At 46.6% G+C, this 17297-nt stretch overlaps 1 protein-coding gene across 2 annotated transcripts in view; it reads left to right on the plus strand.

Annotated features, from left to right (window-relative positions):
• Positions 1-5121, plus strand: part of DAP3 (death associated protein 3) — a 93365-nt gene extending 88244 nt beyond the window's left edge. For both annotated transcript variants that reach the window (XM_085637968.1, XM_085637969.1), the window contains exons 12-13: positions 3430-3547; positions 3862-5121. In XM_085637968.1, coding sequence (XP_085494094.1) covers positions 3430-3547; positions 3862-3947 — 204 coding nt within the window. In that variant the 3' untranslated portion in view covers positions 3948-5121. The remainder of the gene's footprint in view (positions 1-3429; positions 3548-3861) is intronic.
• The last annotated feature ends 12176 nt before the right edge of the window (positions 5122-17297 follow it).

Raw genomic sequence — 17297 nt, forward strand, 5'->3', positions numbered from 1 at the left:
AGCAAGTATGTTTCACCACCATAACTTCAGGCCATTTGCAATTCAGACATTTAAATGGCTGCAGAAAAATTCCAAATTGAGATGAAAAATGAGGAGGGGGGAATGACTTTTTCATGGAGTAGATTTAAAGCTTTTACAGTAATCCCCCCCCCCCCCCCCCCCAAAAAAAAACAAGACATACTTTTAGAAATCTGCAACCCGTGTAGATGTCCCACTCTCCACCACTGTTTCCTTGAGTTCCGCACAGTATATGCTTAATGTCTTGATTTATTAATCCATGCTTCACACCTTATTAATATTAGTATGTTTTATCGGTGATATTGCTGAATGAGCTCTCCGTTTGTTAACCTTAATCCAATGCAATCTAATAAATCTTGATTCCAAATTACAAATAATTTTCATGCATGCGTTTGTTAATGGCCCCAAAGCATTTTAGCCCATACAGTGGTTCCTCATCAGGGAAAATCTTGTTATTGTATTCTGTAATAACAGTCAAAACATATTATGATCCCTTAATTAAATAAACCATATAGCTACAAGTTGTAAATATTACCTAAAAAAACACCTTTCCACCTAGACACACAGATTGTCCAACAGGTGGAGAATCCATAAGTTTAGCAAAAATGTGTATTGGCACATTTAGCTCTTTTATCTTATTGTTCTTCGCTGCCACTCTGCCCTAATATTAGTCCCCATAGAGAAATCCCACCTGCTACACTTCATGAAATTTGGGGCTATGCAGTTTCCACCCTTGCAACTGAGTTACCACCACATTTTTTTAAAGAATCTTTGCAAGTGTTTCCAGGACGAGACTGTCTTTGTAAATACTGACGTACGCCCCCTTTCCTGCCCTCGTCCATAAACAGCTGGATTTTACTCCTCTGTTTGTTCCAATTATGATCCTAAAAGATCACTTATTAGAACTATAAAAGAAATATCTGAAAATCAACAACGTTCTGAGTTGGGCCCAGGAACATTCTGCCAACTACAGACTATATAACTATCTACCTACATATTCTCTTGTGGAGAAACAAACAGACTTATTACATTCTGACACGCTGTGCCATCATTTGAAATATTGGAAAAGTATAAGCATGCACTGTGGATTCCTATGTTCGGGTAAAAAAAGGAGGACTTTCAATAAGGCTAAAGAGAGCAGCTATGTGTCTTGAAGAATTTGCTGGCCAGGAGCTGCCTCCCGACATCGAGGGGACGGCTTGTGGAGGAGCCGACTGGTAGAGCTGACCAGCGGCGGCCCCTACGCTAAGCGTCACCCCACTGCTCTCTGAGCAGTTCAAAAAGGTACAATAAAATGATAATAATGCAATGTTATTATCGTTTTATTGTTCCGTACTGGCTTATGTGCATTGCTCGGCAGGGCTGGCCAGAGCAGGGGGAGTAGTGGTGGGCACTGTCTAAGTGCGCATGTCGGTTTGGCCTGCCATCTTGGGCCGGCCAAACAGTCATGCGCACTTAGCATTCCACCACCCAGCTGTATTGCACAGCCTGGGTGGAGAACATGCACAGGCTCCCTGTCCCAGTCCCTGTCTGAGCAACGAACCATGGTGCTCAGATCAATCACAACGCTGCTGTCATGCTGGTAACAGCAGTGTCGTGATTGTCTAGGGGAGCCTGGGTACTTCCTGGACAGAATAAGGACGGAGGACAGACAATGGAGAAGAGACGGTGGCAGTACTCAAGTATGTGCTTTTCTTCCCCCTTCATTCTACTCCCCCGCCCCCTCTCCCCAGTCTCACCCCTCGTTCATAGCAGCCGCCATGGAGCTGACAGCAGCTGCAATGCAAGCAAAGGTACCTCTTTGAGGCAGTGCCACGCCTGCCGACAAGCACTGTCACCCTCACCCTCTTAAGTGGAGATCATTCCAGCTGCTCCCTTTGCTTAGAGAGAAAGATGCAAGGTAGAGAAACAGATGCAGGGCAGAGAGAGAGTAGCATAGGGAACACATGGACATGGAGTACCTACTGGGAGGTTTCAAAATTGTGGATGGGAAAGGCGGGGTGCGGAGTGGAAGTGGAAAGCAAGTAAAATGGGGAAGGGGTGTGGAAGCAACAGATTTGGGGGGAATGAGAGCAACTTGGACAGCAGAAGAGGCAGGGATGTGAATGGAGAGAGCGCAGGAGGACAACCACACTCCCATGAGTGCCAAAAGAAAAATGAATTAAAAGTCATCTGATCAAAAGAGTGGTAATTAGGTTATGCTCCAAAGAACTGACAGACACTAGAAGAGGAAAGAAAGCCATCAAATGGAAACCAAGCAAATTATATAAACAAGAAGGAAAACCAATGGTAGGAAGTGGGCTGGCTCATGGCCCACTGCAAGTGTTGGTTTTAAATAGAATAGGTATTCGACAAAACACAGCTAAAAGCTGCCTGCAGGTGAGAACCAACTAATACAGAACAGTCCACAGGTGCAGAACAACCCCTATCTAAGATTAAAGAAAGTGAAACGGAATGGTAGGGAAATACCAACCACAATAAGACAAAAAGGTCTGGTTTCCGGCAGCATCTGAGTGGTTACAGCATATTCGGCTTGTATAAAATGGGGGGCGCTTTTGTGGTGGCGGGCCAGAGAGTGGATATACTTAGCCAGCTTCTCTTTCTCTTCTACCATGTTCAGTGTTAGGCTGGACCAGGAAGTCTTGGAACTGTAGAATGTTGCTTTCATCACATCTTGTCATGAGTGCTGTGCCCATGTAAGTACTGTGCCCTCACTTACAGAATGGCTTCTTTTTCTTTAAGTTCATACGATCAATCTTTCAGCCTTCTCAAGTCTGTCATTTTTCTGGCTTTGCTTCGGGGCATGTTCTTGTGTCCATCGTTTGTGGATGTGTACCTGTGTGCTATCCCTCCTGCATTCCATATGTAAGTTCATGCTTTCTGCCTCGCCCAATGTACCAATTCTCTTTTCAGTTTCTTCACATAAGAGGCTCTTGCAGACGTCCATGCTTGAGCGATACCCCTCTTGGCCAACAGAAGTCCCAGATCGATAAATTTGGTACAAACTTTTTGGGACTGGGACATAGGCACTAAGGCATTTTCTGTTTGTTGAAGATTTTTGATTGATCGATAGGCCGCGTTCACACGATGTTTGGGCTGAGCATCTGTATTTTTTTTGCCATGGAAGAGTTTTTGATTGTCTCTCAGAACATTGCAGCGCACGGAAAGGGCAGTCTGCAAGTGCGTACTGGTAGAACCGCACAAAGTACTTTATCCTTTTTCCCCTGACTTGCTCATGTCTGGTGAGGCGCATACACTCTGTTATGACCGAAAGTTCCACTTGTTTCCAGATGCTGGTAGTGAATGGTCAGATAGACCGCACACGACTATTATGCTTCTTGCACTGAAGACTGCCTCTTGACATTGTTGACCGTACTCTTACTGGAGTGTCTTCATTTTGTCTCCCGACAGGCAGGGTTTGAGGCCCTGGACCCTTTCATCCCTATCCAGGTTCCAAACTACGACGAGCTGGAGTTTGAAAGTTGTTATCAGTACTATATTGAGCGCAACTGGCTTCAGCACGAGAGAGGTAAGTATTGTAAATGCCCTCAACTTTGCCTCAGCATACTGTGTCTGTGTAGCACTCAGCTGTTTTAGAAGATACATCAGCCCATTGAAATAGTCGTATTCGTCATCGTAGTAGCAGTCACAGTTGTCGTACTAGTAGTAGCAATAGTGGGTAACTTTGGGATCATAAAAGCTCCCCAATGAGTGGCCCTACTCTGCCGTTTCTACACTGCATTAGGTTGATGCCCGACCGGCCATGTGCCACATGATTACATGTAGTAGAGATACACCAATGGCAGTTCCATCTCATTGTTTTGTAACCATTCTGTGTTTCAGCTCGTACAGAAGAAGGGAAAAAGGAGCTGCAGTTCCTCAGCAACTGGAACCCCCGGGAGCTGGATAAGATCTGTGCCTTTCTATGATGTGCAAACACCTCAAAGGCTAATCTAGACTGATATGTGCAGGACGTTGAACGTTTTCTGGTTGAGTTCAATGGTGAAGATGGACCTCTTTACTCTATCCGGCACAGTCATGGCCGGGAGGAGGCCACGACACAGGAAGAGGCAGCCTACTGGTACTCACAGAAGCATTCATGTTATCGGAACTCAGCAGTCCACGATTTACAACTGGACATGACGGGACCCTTTGCCTGTACAGTACAATTTGCAAGCAGCTTTTCGGCAGTGAAGGCATGTTTCCATTGCAAAGGGATATTACATTTGTGATGGAAGCAGCACTGTCTTCCTCATTTCATCTGAGTCTGTTAGTGTAAAAACTAATTTGAACTTGAGTATCTTGTCTTTCATTGTTCTGAGATGCTTATCGCCAGCTTCTGGTGCTAAGTTAGTCTTCATAACACACCACTGAGAGAATTCCAGTAAGTCGCTTGAGCTGGCTAGAAGTGCTTCCCAGCTCCAAGCACTGGAGAGAATGTACGTATTTCTTTCGACTTGCCATGGGTTTGATGAGACCACTCGTCACTAAAGTCTGGAGGAGATCATTCTTGAACACAGCCGCACTGACCCGGATACCCAAAAGAGAACTGCCCTGGTGCTCTCTTTGCTATTACATTACATGCTATTTTATATATATTCATGCTGTCAAGCGTTTCGTTAAATGGTCTCCAGTTGTCGTGTCCGCCCCATTAAAAAAAACATGAACTAAATACATGAAACTGATACACAACGTATGGGCTTCAGTTGTTTCCATGGAATTCAGTGATGGAACTTCTATATTTTCCCACAAGGCTTTATAGAGCTTAATTGCAGTATACTTTGGACCTTTGCTGTTTTTTCTCTTAGATCTTTTTCTTCTCTTCAGAGAAATAACAAGCTGCTCCACAGACCTATCCAAAAAATGTAGGTGAAAAGATGTTAAGCAGCTTAGTCAACCTGGTGAGGATGTCTGTACAAAGTTGTCTTTCATTCTTGAACGACAGGGTGTCATGCGTCATGTACATGGTTAATTACTGCTGCTTCTATGTCGTAGAAGCGGATTGAATCAATGTGTGGTACTCAGAATGTCTTGGGTGTTTATGCAACAGTAAGGTCACTGGTTTGTCATTGTCAATGTACAATTAAAAATGAGCTTCCTTGATCAGGTGAATGCATCCTCCTGTTTAAAGAGAAGGATTGTGATCAACTTTAATCATTAATAACTGTAAATGCTGGACTGACATACAGACAGTTCTCCGAATAATCTCCCTCTTGTTGCTCTGAATATGACTAATTGAGCCTTACTTAGGCATGATGTTATTGTATTTTCTACTAGCTCACTGTATAATGCATGGTTGGCGCAGCCAGAGGCCATGTTGTATGTATAGCGAGAGTACTGTGGGCTGGAATGCTGAGCACAGTGCCTGGTCGCAGCCCATATTTCTAAACAAAATATCTATCAGGGCAAACAAGACAAGCAATGGTCTCTTCCACAAGACTTAAGACAAGTGTGATCACAATACTGTACTTATAGAGGACTTGAGAAGGATCAGGATATGGATGACATTGCTAATATTTTCTTCAGATTGTCTGTTCAGATCATTACCACTTGGCACATGGCCATTTGAGAAGAAATTGGAAGCAGGACCAGTAAATTGCGCATTTTAGAGAAAAGATTTCTTACGTAACCAATGGAACAATGCATTTGAAGGAAAGGGGAGAGGATGTGTCCTAATGGCTAGAGCGGCCGACCTCGAAGCTGGGGAAACTGCTTCTAGTCTCTGCAGGGACGCTCAACCTCATGTTAATCTGGGCAAATCCCGTAATCTCCTGGTGCCTAACAAAATGAATGTGTCCATCTGTAACGCAACTAGTGCTCATGTAAAGCACTCTGATACCTTTGGTTCGAGTTTGTGCTATATAAAACTCCAAAACAAAAAAAGACTATGGTCACATGAGGATAGTGTGAATAAAAATGAGCTCTGCAATCAAGTCAACAAGCTGACTTTATTGCCTTTCTTAACAAGCATTTGCAATGTGATAGGTCTCGCAGTTACGCGAGACCTATTGTATTGCAAATGGTTAACATCACGGACAACGGGCGGGCGGGGTGGGTAGAAGGCAAAAACAACGGAGGTGAGGGGAGAAGGCACGGACAACAGGAAAGGGGGTGGGGGAGAAGGCACGGACAACAGGAGGGAGGTCGTACGCGGGGAAGAAGGCACGGACAAGAGATGGGAGGGCGGGGGGGGGGGGGGGGGTAAAGAAGGCACCAAAGTATGTTGTGCCTGCAGTAGGAGAACGTCATTAAAGAAAATAGTGCTCAAAGTCTAAATAACACGTACTGTGTAACAACCGAAGTAAAGGGGCCAGTCGCCATGGGAGGTGCCAAATGAGGAGGAGGCAGTACTAAGGAGGGACTAACAAGCTTATTTACGAATCAGTAGCCAGCATTTAGGACAGACAATGACACAAACCAATAGCAAATATGGGCGGAGAGTGGGCTGAGCTTCTATTCACTACTCCACCACTAGTCTCGCAGCGCATGCGCGCTGGCTCTATGCTCAACCTAAATAGAGGCCACATGAGTTAGCAGAGCTGAACTGAAGTGCCAATATTATGTGGTTTGGCGTTCCAAGGGGAAAGGGAGATCTAATCTGCAGCTATTTATGGCCATGCTCTTTGAGGATGTCTTTCTTGAATTACAATGGAACAGTATTTTAATAGAATTCATAATTCTGCCATTTATACTGTCTATAAATAAGAGATGCTGCTATTTCCCAAATAAAGGCTAGTTAATTTACTGACCTTGGAAGGCTGAGACTGCCTTCACGGAGTTAAAAATGATGACCTTCAGATCACTGCAGATGTCGGTGACTGGCATACACTCACAGTCTTGCCAGCACAGACATGAGGTTTTGGGATTAAAATTCAATACGTTCGCTGCATTTCTCTAAGGCCAAGGAACCTCAAAAATAAATTAGATCTTGAAATGAACTGACATCTGTTTTGTAACCAAATCAACACAACAAATATATATAATTCAGGAATAGCTGAATATGGATAGGTCATGGAGTAATATTTTGACATATTACAAAAAAGAATTTGAGACCAAGTGGCCCGTCCCTCGTCGCCACGGGTAAAAAAAAGATAATATTTTGGGGAGAAACATGTTTTCCAGTTTTTGGGTCTCCTCTACGAGACAGCTTTTAGCTATCAGGTTGCAAAAGACATGTTGTGGACAATCCCAAAAACGTACATTTGGCTAATGCTTGTTCTTCGCTTACCATTGATTAGGTTGAACGGCCCTCTCATTTGCTTGCTTCTTACGCAATGGCTAGCCTTCCTCTTCTTATGCCTGTCCCTTTCCAGGAGCCGAGCCCCTCTACTATTTTTGCATTGGCTTTCTTTTATCCTTCCACTGTTCACATTTATACTTTTACCTTTTTTTATTCTTCTTCAGTACTCCATGAGAATGCAGAGGTTTTCTAGCTCTCTTGTGTGCTGCTTCCCCATTAGCAACACCCACTCATGAGTGCACTCCGTATTTCTCCCTAACCCACCCACAAGCGTTTCCATTGCTTTGCTCACACCCCTTCTGCCTTTTTTTTTCTCCCTTAGACTTAACCCCTTCGCTGCCAGGCCTTTTCCCCTCCTGTGCCACGCCCTTTTTTGGCTATTTGGGGTAGTGCGCGCTGAGGCCCCTGTAACTTTTTGACCACATAAGGTATCCACGCCAAATTTGCATCCTTTTCTTCCAACATCATGGGGATTCTAAAGGTACTCCGGGTTTGTGGATTCTCCTAGAGGGGTCACAGAAATGAGCCAAAATACAGCAAAATTTTGTTTTTTTTCAGAAAAATTGGAAAAAACGGGCTGCAAATGAAAGCATCTGGGTTTTTCCTGCAAATGTTATCGAAAAAGGGTTTGTGGGGTTGAAATCACCATTTCCCAGCTTTTCGGGGATACCAGACTTTTGTCAGAAACCCAACATTTTTTACACAGTTTTGGCATTTTTCTGGGACATAGCCTAATTTTGCTATTTTTTGTGCTTTTGACCTCCTTCCAGTTAATGGCACAAATGGGTACAAAAGCAATAATGGATCCTGGAAAGCTATACATTTTCGAGAAGAAGACAAAATTCTGAATTCAGCAAGGGGTCATTTGTGTAGATCCATCAAGGTTTTTTTATAGAAACTAACAGTTAAATATAGGATAAATTGAAAATTAGTTGGAAAAAAAAAGCCTTTTGTGTCAACATTTTCACCTGTAACTTCTTCTTATTTTGACAGCTCTTTGAAAGCAATATACCATTACATCCGCTGGACATTACTGGTTGTGGGGATATATAGGACTTGTAGGTTCACCAAGAACCCGACGAACCCAGAGCCAAAAACTGAGCAGCAACTTGCAATGGTTTTTTATTATGTACCGGGTATATAGTAATTACTCTGTAAAAATGTGTACATGGAAAAATCGGTATGAAAGACAATTATGTATTTCTGAAATGGGAACAAAATATAGAGTTTAGAAACAGTAGATATTTGCACATTTCTGAAATTGGGAATACTCATACTAGCATGAGAATTATCAGTCATTTTTTAGAATGACTTCTTTTTTACACAATATCTTTCATTTGGAAGGCAGAAATGCATCGAAAGTCAATAGATAATAACAGTTCCTTTACAAAACTGAATTACCCTAAGTCTCCCGATATAAATGGTACCTCACTTGTGTGGGTAGGCATAGTGCCCGCGACAGGAAACGGCGCAAAATGCAACGTGGTCACAACTCAATATCGCAGTGAAAATTTACCCTTTTTTGGAAAAGTGCCTAGCTCTAGTTTTTGAACCCTAGCTCTACGGGCACCTTGGGAAACCTAGCAAACCTATACATTTTTGAAAACTAGACACCCAGGGGAATCCAGGATGGGGTGACTTGACTGCCTCCCACCAGGGTCTGTTACCCAGAATCCCTTGCAAACCTAAAAAATTGACAAAAAAACACATTTTCCCCACATTTCTGTGGTGGAAAGTTCCGGAATCTGCGTGGATCCACAAATTTCCACCCACCCCGCGTTCCCCAAAGTCTTACGAGAAAAACGGTACCTCACATGTGTGGGTCGGCCTAGTGACAGCGACAGGAAACGGCGCAAAACACAACGTGGTCACGCATCAATTTCGCAGTGAAAAATGACCCTTTTTTGGCAAAATGTCTAGCTGTAGTTTTTGAACTCTAGCTCTGCGGGCACCTTGGCAAACCTATACATTTTTTAAAACAAGACACCCAGGGGAATCCAGGATGGGGTGACTTGACTGCCTCCCACCAGGGTCTGTTACCCAGAATCCCTTGCAAACCTAAAACATTGACAAAAAAAACACATTTTCCCCACATTTCTGTGGTGGAAAGTTCCGGAATCTGCGTGGATCCACAAATTTCCTACCACCCAGTGTTCCCCCCGGGTCTCCCGATAAAAACGGTGCCTCACTCGTGTGGGAGGCCCAAGTACCCGCGACAGGCAAGGCCCCAAACGTATTGAGGCGACATGAAAATTGCCTACCTCGAAACGACCTGGTTTTGCAAGGGGGGGTCACCTGGGTTTTTGGCCCCGTGCTCGGCGGCCACCTAGGGGAACCTACCAAACCCACACATTTCTGAAAAGTAGACACCCGGGGGATTCCAGGGAGGTATGGCTTGCGTGGATCCCCCAACGTTTCCTTACCCAGAATGCCCTGCAAACCTCAAATTTAGCTGAAAAAATCACCTTTTTCACACATTTTTGTGTGGGAAAGTTGTGGCATCACCGGGCTGATACAAATTTCCTACCACCCAGCGTTCCCCCAGGTCTCCCGATAAAAACGGTGCCTCACTCGTGTGGGAGGCCCAAGTACCCTCGATAGGCAAGGCCCCAAAACTTATTGAGGCGACATGAAAATTGCCTACCTCAAAACGACCTGGTTTTGCAAGGGGGGCCACCTGGGTTTTTGGCCCGGTGCTCGGCGGCCACCTAGGGGCACCTACCAAACCCACACATTTCTGAAAACAAGACACCCGGGGGATTCCAGGGAGGTATGGCTTGCGTGGATCCCCCAACGTTTCCTTACCCAGAATGCCCTGCAAACCTCAAATTTAGCTGAACAAATCGCCTTTTTCACTCATTTTTGTGTGGGAAAGTTGAGGCATCACCGGACTGACACAAATTTCCTACCACCCAGTGTTCCCCCGGGTCTCCCGATAAAAACGGTGCCTCACTCGTGTGAGAGGCCCAAGTACCCGCGACAGGCAAGGCCCCAAAACGTATTGAGGCGACGTGAAAATTGCCTACCTCAAAACGACCTGGTTTTGCAAGGGGGGTCACCTGGGTTTTTGGCCCGGTGCGCAGCGGCCACCTAGGGGAACCTCCCAAACCCACACATTTCTAAAAACTAGACAATTGGGGGATTCCAGGGAGGTATGGCTTGCGTGGATCCCCCAACGTTTCCTTACCCAGAATGCCCTGCAAACCTCAAATTTAGCTGAAAAAAAATCCCCTTTTTCACACGTTTTTGTGTGGGAAAGTTGAGGCATCACCGGGCTGACACAAATTTCCTACCACCCAGCGTTCCCCCGGGTCTCCCGATAAAAACGGTGCCTCACTCGTGTGGGAGGCCCAAGTACCCGCGAGAGGCAAGGCCCCAAAACGTAGTGCGCCTCAACAGGCAAGTGTCCTAAACGTAGTGCGCCTCACTACGTTTTGGGCCCTTGCCTGTCGCGGGTACTTGGGCCTCCCACATGAGTGAGGCACCGTTTTTATCGGGAGACCCGGGGGAACGCTGGGTGGTAGGAAGGTTGCCTAAAGGGGCAGAAAGACTGTGGCTATTTTTTGTGGGGGTGGGGGCATTGGTATGACCATTTTGGGCAGCCCCCACCCCCACGCATAAAAAAAGCCTGCATACTCGCTGGCGCCTACTGGGCTTTCTGCCCCCCCAGGGGGCAGATCAGGGGCCACTGCCACCATCTGCCCTCCCGGGGGGGGCAGAAAGACTGGAATTTCTCTGGGGGTGGGGTGGGGTATTGTCATGCCCATTTTGGGGAGCCCCTACCCCTACACTAATAAAACAAAAAAATCCATGGTTTCTAGTGGGCATTCTGCGCCCCCAGGGGGGGCCAGATTGGGGGCTACAGCTCCCATCTGCCTCCTGGGGGGCAGAAAGACTGACATTTTTGTGGGGGGGAGAGTGGGGGCATTGGCGTGCCCGTTTCGGGCAGCCCACACCCTAAAAACAATTGCGCAAAAATATCCCTGGTGTTTAGTGGGCTTTCTGCCCCCCCCGAAGGGGCAGATTAGGGGCCAATGTCCCATCTGCCCCCCGGGGGGGCAGAAAGACTGTAATAATTGGGGGGTGGGGTGGGCCTGCCCGTTTTGGGCAGCCCCCACCCCTACTTTTTTAGTTTTTTAACAAGTCCCTGGTGTCTAGTGGGCTTTTTGCCTCCCCGGGGGGCAGATTGGGGGCCGATGCCCCATCTGGGGGGCAGAAAGGCTGTAATGGTGGCGGGTGGGTGGGGGCATTGGCGTGCCCGTTGCAGGCAGCCCCCACCCTAAAAATAAAACTAAAAACTAATCCCTGGTGTTTAGTGGGCTTTCTGCCCCCCCCGGAGGGGCAGATTAGGGGCCAATGCCCCATCTGCCCCCCGGGGGGGCAGAAAGACTGCAGTAATTGGGGGGGGGCATGGGCATGCCCGTTTTGGGCAGCCCCCACCCCTATTTTTTTTTATACAAAACTTCCCTGGTGTCTAGTGGGCTCTTTACCCCCCGGGGGGGCAGATTTGGGGCTAATGCCCCCATCTGCCCCCCAGGGGGGGGCAAAAAGACTAAATTTCGCAAAAATAAACACGGGGGAGCAAAGGCCCTTGCCAAGGGGCCGCTCCCCCCTCCCTGGTGTCTAGTGGGTGGATCCCTGCTTGGGGATCGCCCTCCTGTGGCGATCCCCAAGCAGGGATCCACTGGGGAGGGGTACCATTGGAAAGGGGAGATTCTCCCCTTTCCAACGATACCTCTCCCGTCTTTCTACGTGCTCAGGGGGCTGAGATAGCCCCCTGAGCACGTACAAAGTGAAACCTGAAATGAGCCTCTTGGCTCATTTCAGTTTCACTTTCACTGTAATGACGTCGGCGCGACGTGCGCGCCGATCGGCATTACAGTGAAAGGGGGGGGGGCCTCGGGTGCTGGGGAAGCTCTTCCCCAGCTCCCGAGGCTATTTTCGCAGAAAGGGAATCCCTCTGGTGCCCGCAACAGAGGGATTCCCTAGGGTATGCCTCATGACGAGCTGGACTCGTCATGGGCACAGCGCGACTGTGCTCCATGACGAGTCCAGCTCGTCATGGGCATACAAGGGGTTAAGCACCTTCTTTGCTCCCCGCCTATTCCTGTTGCTTCTCCACCCCTTTCCTGAGCCTTCTCTGTTGCTCCACCACACCTTGTGGACCTTTCAAGCATTTTGGAGGGATCAACAGCTACCATTTGTTATTGGGTTGCTCCACGTCAAAAAGCTATTTTACACAAGTAAAATTTATTTTTTCTTTAATTACTGATACCAGTGGTGTCCGCCTTCTTGAATTGGTAAATAAGTAAACAAAATGGTGCATGCTCATTCTGTAGCTGCGCACATTCTTAGTTACATATGTGTGGGCATGTCATCACACATAAGCGCATCCATGGAATAGGCTGAGTCATGGAGCCTTTTTTGTTTTGCCACACAGCCACCAGCTATTTTGCTTTTTCATCATCATCAAATGTTTATTTCGGATATAAAAAAAATCCATAAAACACATACATCTACAATTCATAGGTGCGGAATTAAAACATTTATAGAATTGAAAATGGTAGTTAGCAGCCAATGCATACAGAAGAGTCAATACCACATTACTTCATTAGCACACAAGAGTAAAATACAGAGCAGCAAAGTTCTGATGTGATAAAGGTGAATAACGATAAAACTTTAGATCCACAGTACAGATCAAAAATGCTCCAATCGGAGACGCACAAAAATGAATACTTCATTGTTGGACTCTACGGATGTGGGAAAGCCAGGCAGCATAAGAAATGTGGTCATCGCAACCACATTTATCTCGGTAGCATCGAAATGCAGGATGCAAAGTGCAGGCGCATATTGCAGGAAGCCCAGGAATCTGCCCAAAGGTTTTAACCGTTGCTTACGGGGTTTGGCATAAGTGAGACAAAAGAAGGCAAAGGGATGGAGGGTTTCTTCCATCGGGTTAGAGGAGGGGCACATGCTCAAGCTACAATACTTTGCGCCCCACTTCACGCTGAAACTATTTACCGGGAGGATCCCATACCTCCATTTTAGGAAGAGCTGTACTGGGGTAGTGCTGGGGAGAGTGTCAAGAAACAGTCGATAGGCAGGTTTAATCTTAATGTCCAAAACGTAATCAGTCATGCTCCCTGCATTGACATTTTTCAGTTCCCTCAGCCACAAGTGCTCCTTTAGGCGATTTTATTCACGGTGCGAGGGATGGACTTAGCTGTACAAGGTGAGGCCCAAAGAGAGGAAATACCAAGTGCGTGAAGCAAGGACTTGATGTGAACAAGCCAGGTGATCTTTTCCCACCCAGGGAATTTAGGAGTGCAGTAGGAAAATGGCCCTTTTTGCATGGTTACCCCCCACTTTTTGCCTGATATCTGATGCACTTTGACTGAGTGTGCGCTGGGTCCCTGCCAATCGGATTCCCAGTGCCTGTGTTCTTTCTCAAAACTGTACCTCTGTTTTCACAATTGGCAAAAATCTGGCTCACATGTAAGTCCCTTGTAAAATGGTACCAAGGGCCCTGTGACCAAAGAGGGTCTCTAAGGGCTGCAGCATGCATTGTGTCACCCTTAGAGAGCCCTCACCAAACACATGCAATCTGCCACTGTAGACTGTGTGTGATTTGATGCAGACAAAACTTCACAGTCGGCATGGCACACATCCGTGGTTGCAGTGGCCACCTACCACTGCCTTTGGCATAGGAAAGTCACCCTCTAGCAGGCCTCACAGCCCTAAGGCAGGGTGTACTATACCAGAGGTGAGGGGCACAGATACCATTACGAACTCCAGAGCCCCATGATGGCTTTAATGAATGCTAAGGAGTTTGGTATCAAACTCCTCAGCAGAATAAACCCACACTGATGCTAGTGTTGAATTTATTACAAAATGCACTAAGAGGGAATCTTAGAAATGTTCTCTAAAAAACAACCAACTCACTTGTGTCCAGCTGACTGGTCTGCACCAGCCTGCCACACACAGACATGTTTCTGACCCCCTGAGGTGGGAGCCCTTGTACTCTCGTGGGCCAGGGACAAAGCCTGCTTGGGGTGGAGGTGCTTCACACCTACTCCCAAGCAGGAACAGCATTCAGGGCGGTGAGCCTCAAAGACTTCCTGCCCTTTGATATGCTAACCAGGGCCTCTCCAGATAGAGGAGATGACCACCCCCCATGACCAGGCCCCACTTTTGGTGGCAAGGTCAGCTGTAAAATTAGTAGTCAGGAGAGGTGTGTCCCCTCTCTGCCAAGACCACCCCTAAGGTGCCCTAGACCAAGGTGACCCCTTCCTTAGGAAATCCTTTATCTTAAATGGAAGGATTCAACCCAATCAGTTAGGGGGATTGTGAGAGGGAGGGTCGAAAGGAAAAGCGAGGAGGCCGGATTAGTCGATCAATAGTGAACGAAGTTTAATCAGATACAAGAAATCAGTCCACAAAACAGGTTTAGGTGTGATGGTCTTCTTTAGTTGTGGTTCTTCCGAGTGGTCTTCCGTCTGGTGATGGGATCCTGTCGTGGTCGGACTCCTCCCCAGGTTGCCTCGGAAAGCGAAAAGAGAGAAGGCGATCAGTTTTGTGGTTTAGGTGTATTGGAGAGGAACCCTTCACCAGTGATTGAAGAAGCACCCGTTGTGAGGTAGGACAAACGAAATAGTGGTGTCATTAGGCATAAGACGGGTAAAAGAATCGGGGTCTTACACTAAGACTGGGAAAATTCAATTAAGGCTGGGGTATACACTCTACCGAGAATAAACGAAACAAAAAAAAGGACCAAAATACGCAAGGCAGGACTTTTCCTAACCCGGCGGGGTTGAGGTGGTACACGGAGGGAGGGGTGTGTTCGGGCAGCTGCTCTCACCACAAACTTCCACACATTTGTATACCCCGGTGATTAGCTGAGCCCCACTTATCCCTCCCCTTGCCCGGGTCACGTACCGCGTTGGCCGCAACTCTCCGGAGCTGCGGCGGCTTGTCAGCGTCCTCCTGGGGGTGTCCACCACTCCTCGGACCAGGTCTCGTTCTCGTCCTCTCCGGAGTCTGGGGCTTCTTCCGAGTCGACGGTCGGCCTCGGTTCCTCTTCTCCTAAGCTGTTGGTCGAATCCTCTTCTTCGCGTTTCTCTTCCTCTCTGTGTGGCCGTATTCCTCGCTCCGCCGTTTCCACCCACCCCTGACGTTCTTCCGGGTTCCCTTCATACTCGGCGGGTCCCGCCTCTCTCGCAGTCCATTGGTTCTGGCTCGATCCAGGTGATGGGGCTCCTCCCTGCACACAAGAGTCAGCGGAAACGATTAACTCATTCCCTCCCAGCCGTCTCGTACCATTGTCATGCTGTTGTATAAGGGAGGTTGGGAAGGGTATGCCGGCTATGGAGGCCTCCTCCTCACAGGGATGCCCTCTCCCCAAAGGGAGGGAACATTCTAAGGCTGTAGTCACCCTAAAGGCAAGTAGCCCATTGGCTACCATCTGCCAGTACCTGTAGCCAATGTTCCCTCTAATTTTTTTCCTCTGTGTGCGGCAGTATAAGGTCTCTGTGCGCTGCAACTAAGGCTATGTGCGCCGGGAACCAGACTGCATATGTGGGTGCAGCGCCAAATATCACTCCAAACCTTTGCTTAAAAAAGCGAAAAGAGAGTGCGTTTCCACACATGTAGCGCCACATGAAGTGTCTTAAGGCAGGTTTTCAATTTAGATATACACGAAATCACATGAATTGGTTACACAGGGAAGTACACTTTGGGTTTAGAAAAGCACAGGACTCCAATGGTGGTATCATCATAAGATTTTACTGAAGATCCTCAGCTCAATATCTGTTCATAGGGTGGGGAATGTTGGAAGCCTATACAAGATCACATATTTACACAATTACATAACATATTTATAATTAGACGTGCAAGCTACGGAGAAATGTCTGGATAACCCGTCAGAGATAGTTTGTCACCAGTCCAAAAACGAGTCCCCTACAGCAAGTCGTCGTAACAACTTCTGGGTTAAAGTAACTTGTGGTAAAGTCGCAGTCGGGGTAGTGAATGCTTTGCAAATGTCTGTCGTTGTTGAGACTACGAGGTAAAGGAGGTTTCCTGTGATTAATATTTCTGCTGGAGAGAGATGTTTGTCTGGTTGCAGTTTTGACTCATCATAAAGTAGTACAGAGGGGTAATATGCCTGTATCAAAAATGTGTACCATACACATAACAGAACTGTATTTTATGTGGAAAGCTCAGTAGGTTACTGCTTTTGTTGAAGCGAACCTTTTGTTACGTGCAGTTCATAAGTTACAATTATGATATAGGACAGTAACCTATGAAGTGTCAAAGAGCTGCTTGCAAACTGCATGGTATGGGTTAAAGAGTTACGTTTTTTTTCCTTATCTTTCACTATACTAATGATGGTAAAAAGGGTTGGTTTGGGTTGAAATACATTCGTATTAGTAAAGACAACAGTATGTGGGTTCTTTATTTTCCTAATTGCGTTCAACGAAGGGCCATCAAATGTATTTCTGTTGATGTCTTCTGGCTGTGGCAGAGTTAATGTTACTTGGTCGCTAAATGCAGACTTATGTTCATTAATTAGCTCTTCTTGGGTTAATTGCTCAGATGAATCTGAGATTTAAGTAGCAGATTGCTCATGCCCTACAGGATCATAAACCAGATTGATGGTCTTAACTTTCCATTGCCTGTACTAGATCTATATGGTTTGCTAGTATAATTGAGAGCAGCCAGGAGTTTTCCGCTTCCTCTACGGAGTCAATGATGGAGTTGTCTGTATACGGATAGCGCTTGTTTGGGTGAGGTCTTGGCATTGAATAAGAATAGCTTGGTGCGTGAACCTGGGCCTGAAGAATGATAACTTCATCCACTGACATTTCACTGTTTCCAGGTGCTGTTACTTTTAAATTCATAGATGGACTTATGCAGGACTGTTGATCTGGATTCAATAGTGAATCTGACTTTTGAGGAATGAGTGGATTGGCAGTTATGCAATATTTTCTGTGTTGGATTAGAAAGAAAGGCAGCTAAAGGGTCCGAAGGCCAGAGTCATGTT

This window comes from Triturus cristatus, chromosome 12 (assembly GCF_964204655.1).
Source record: "Triturus cristatus chromosome 12, aTriCri1.1, whole genome shotgun sequence".
Classification (NCBI taxonomy): Eukaryota; Metazoa; Chordata; class Amphibia; order Caudata; family Salamandridae; genus Triturus; species Triturus cristatus.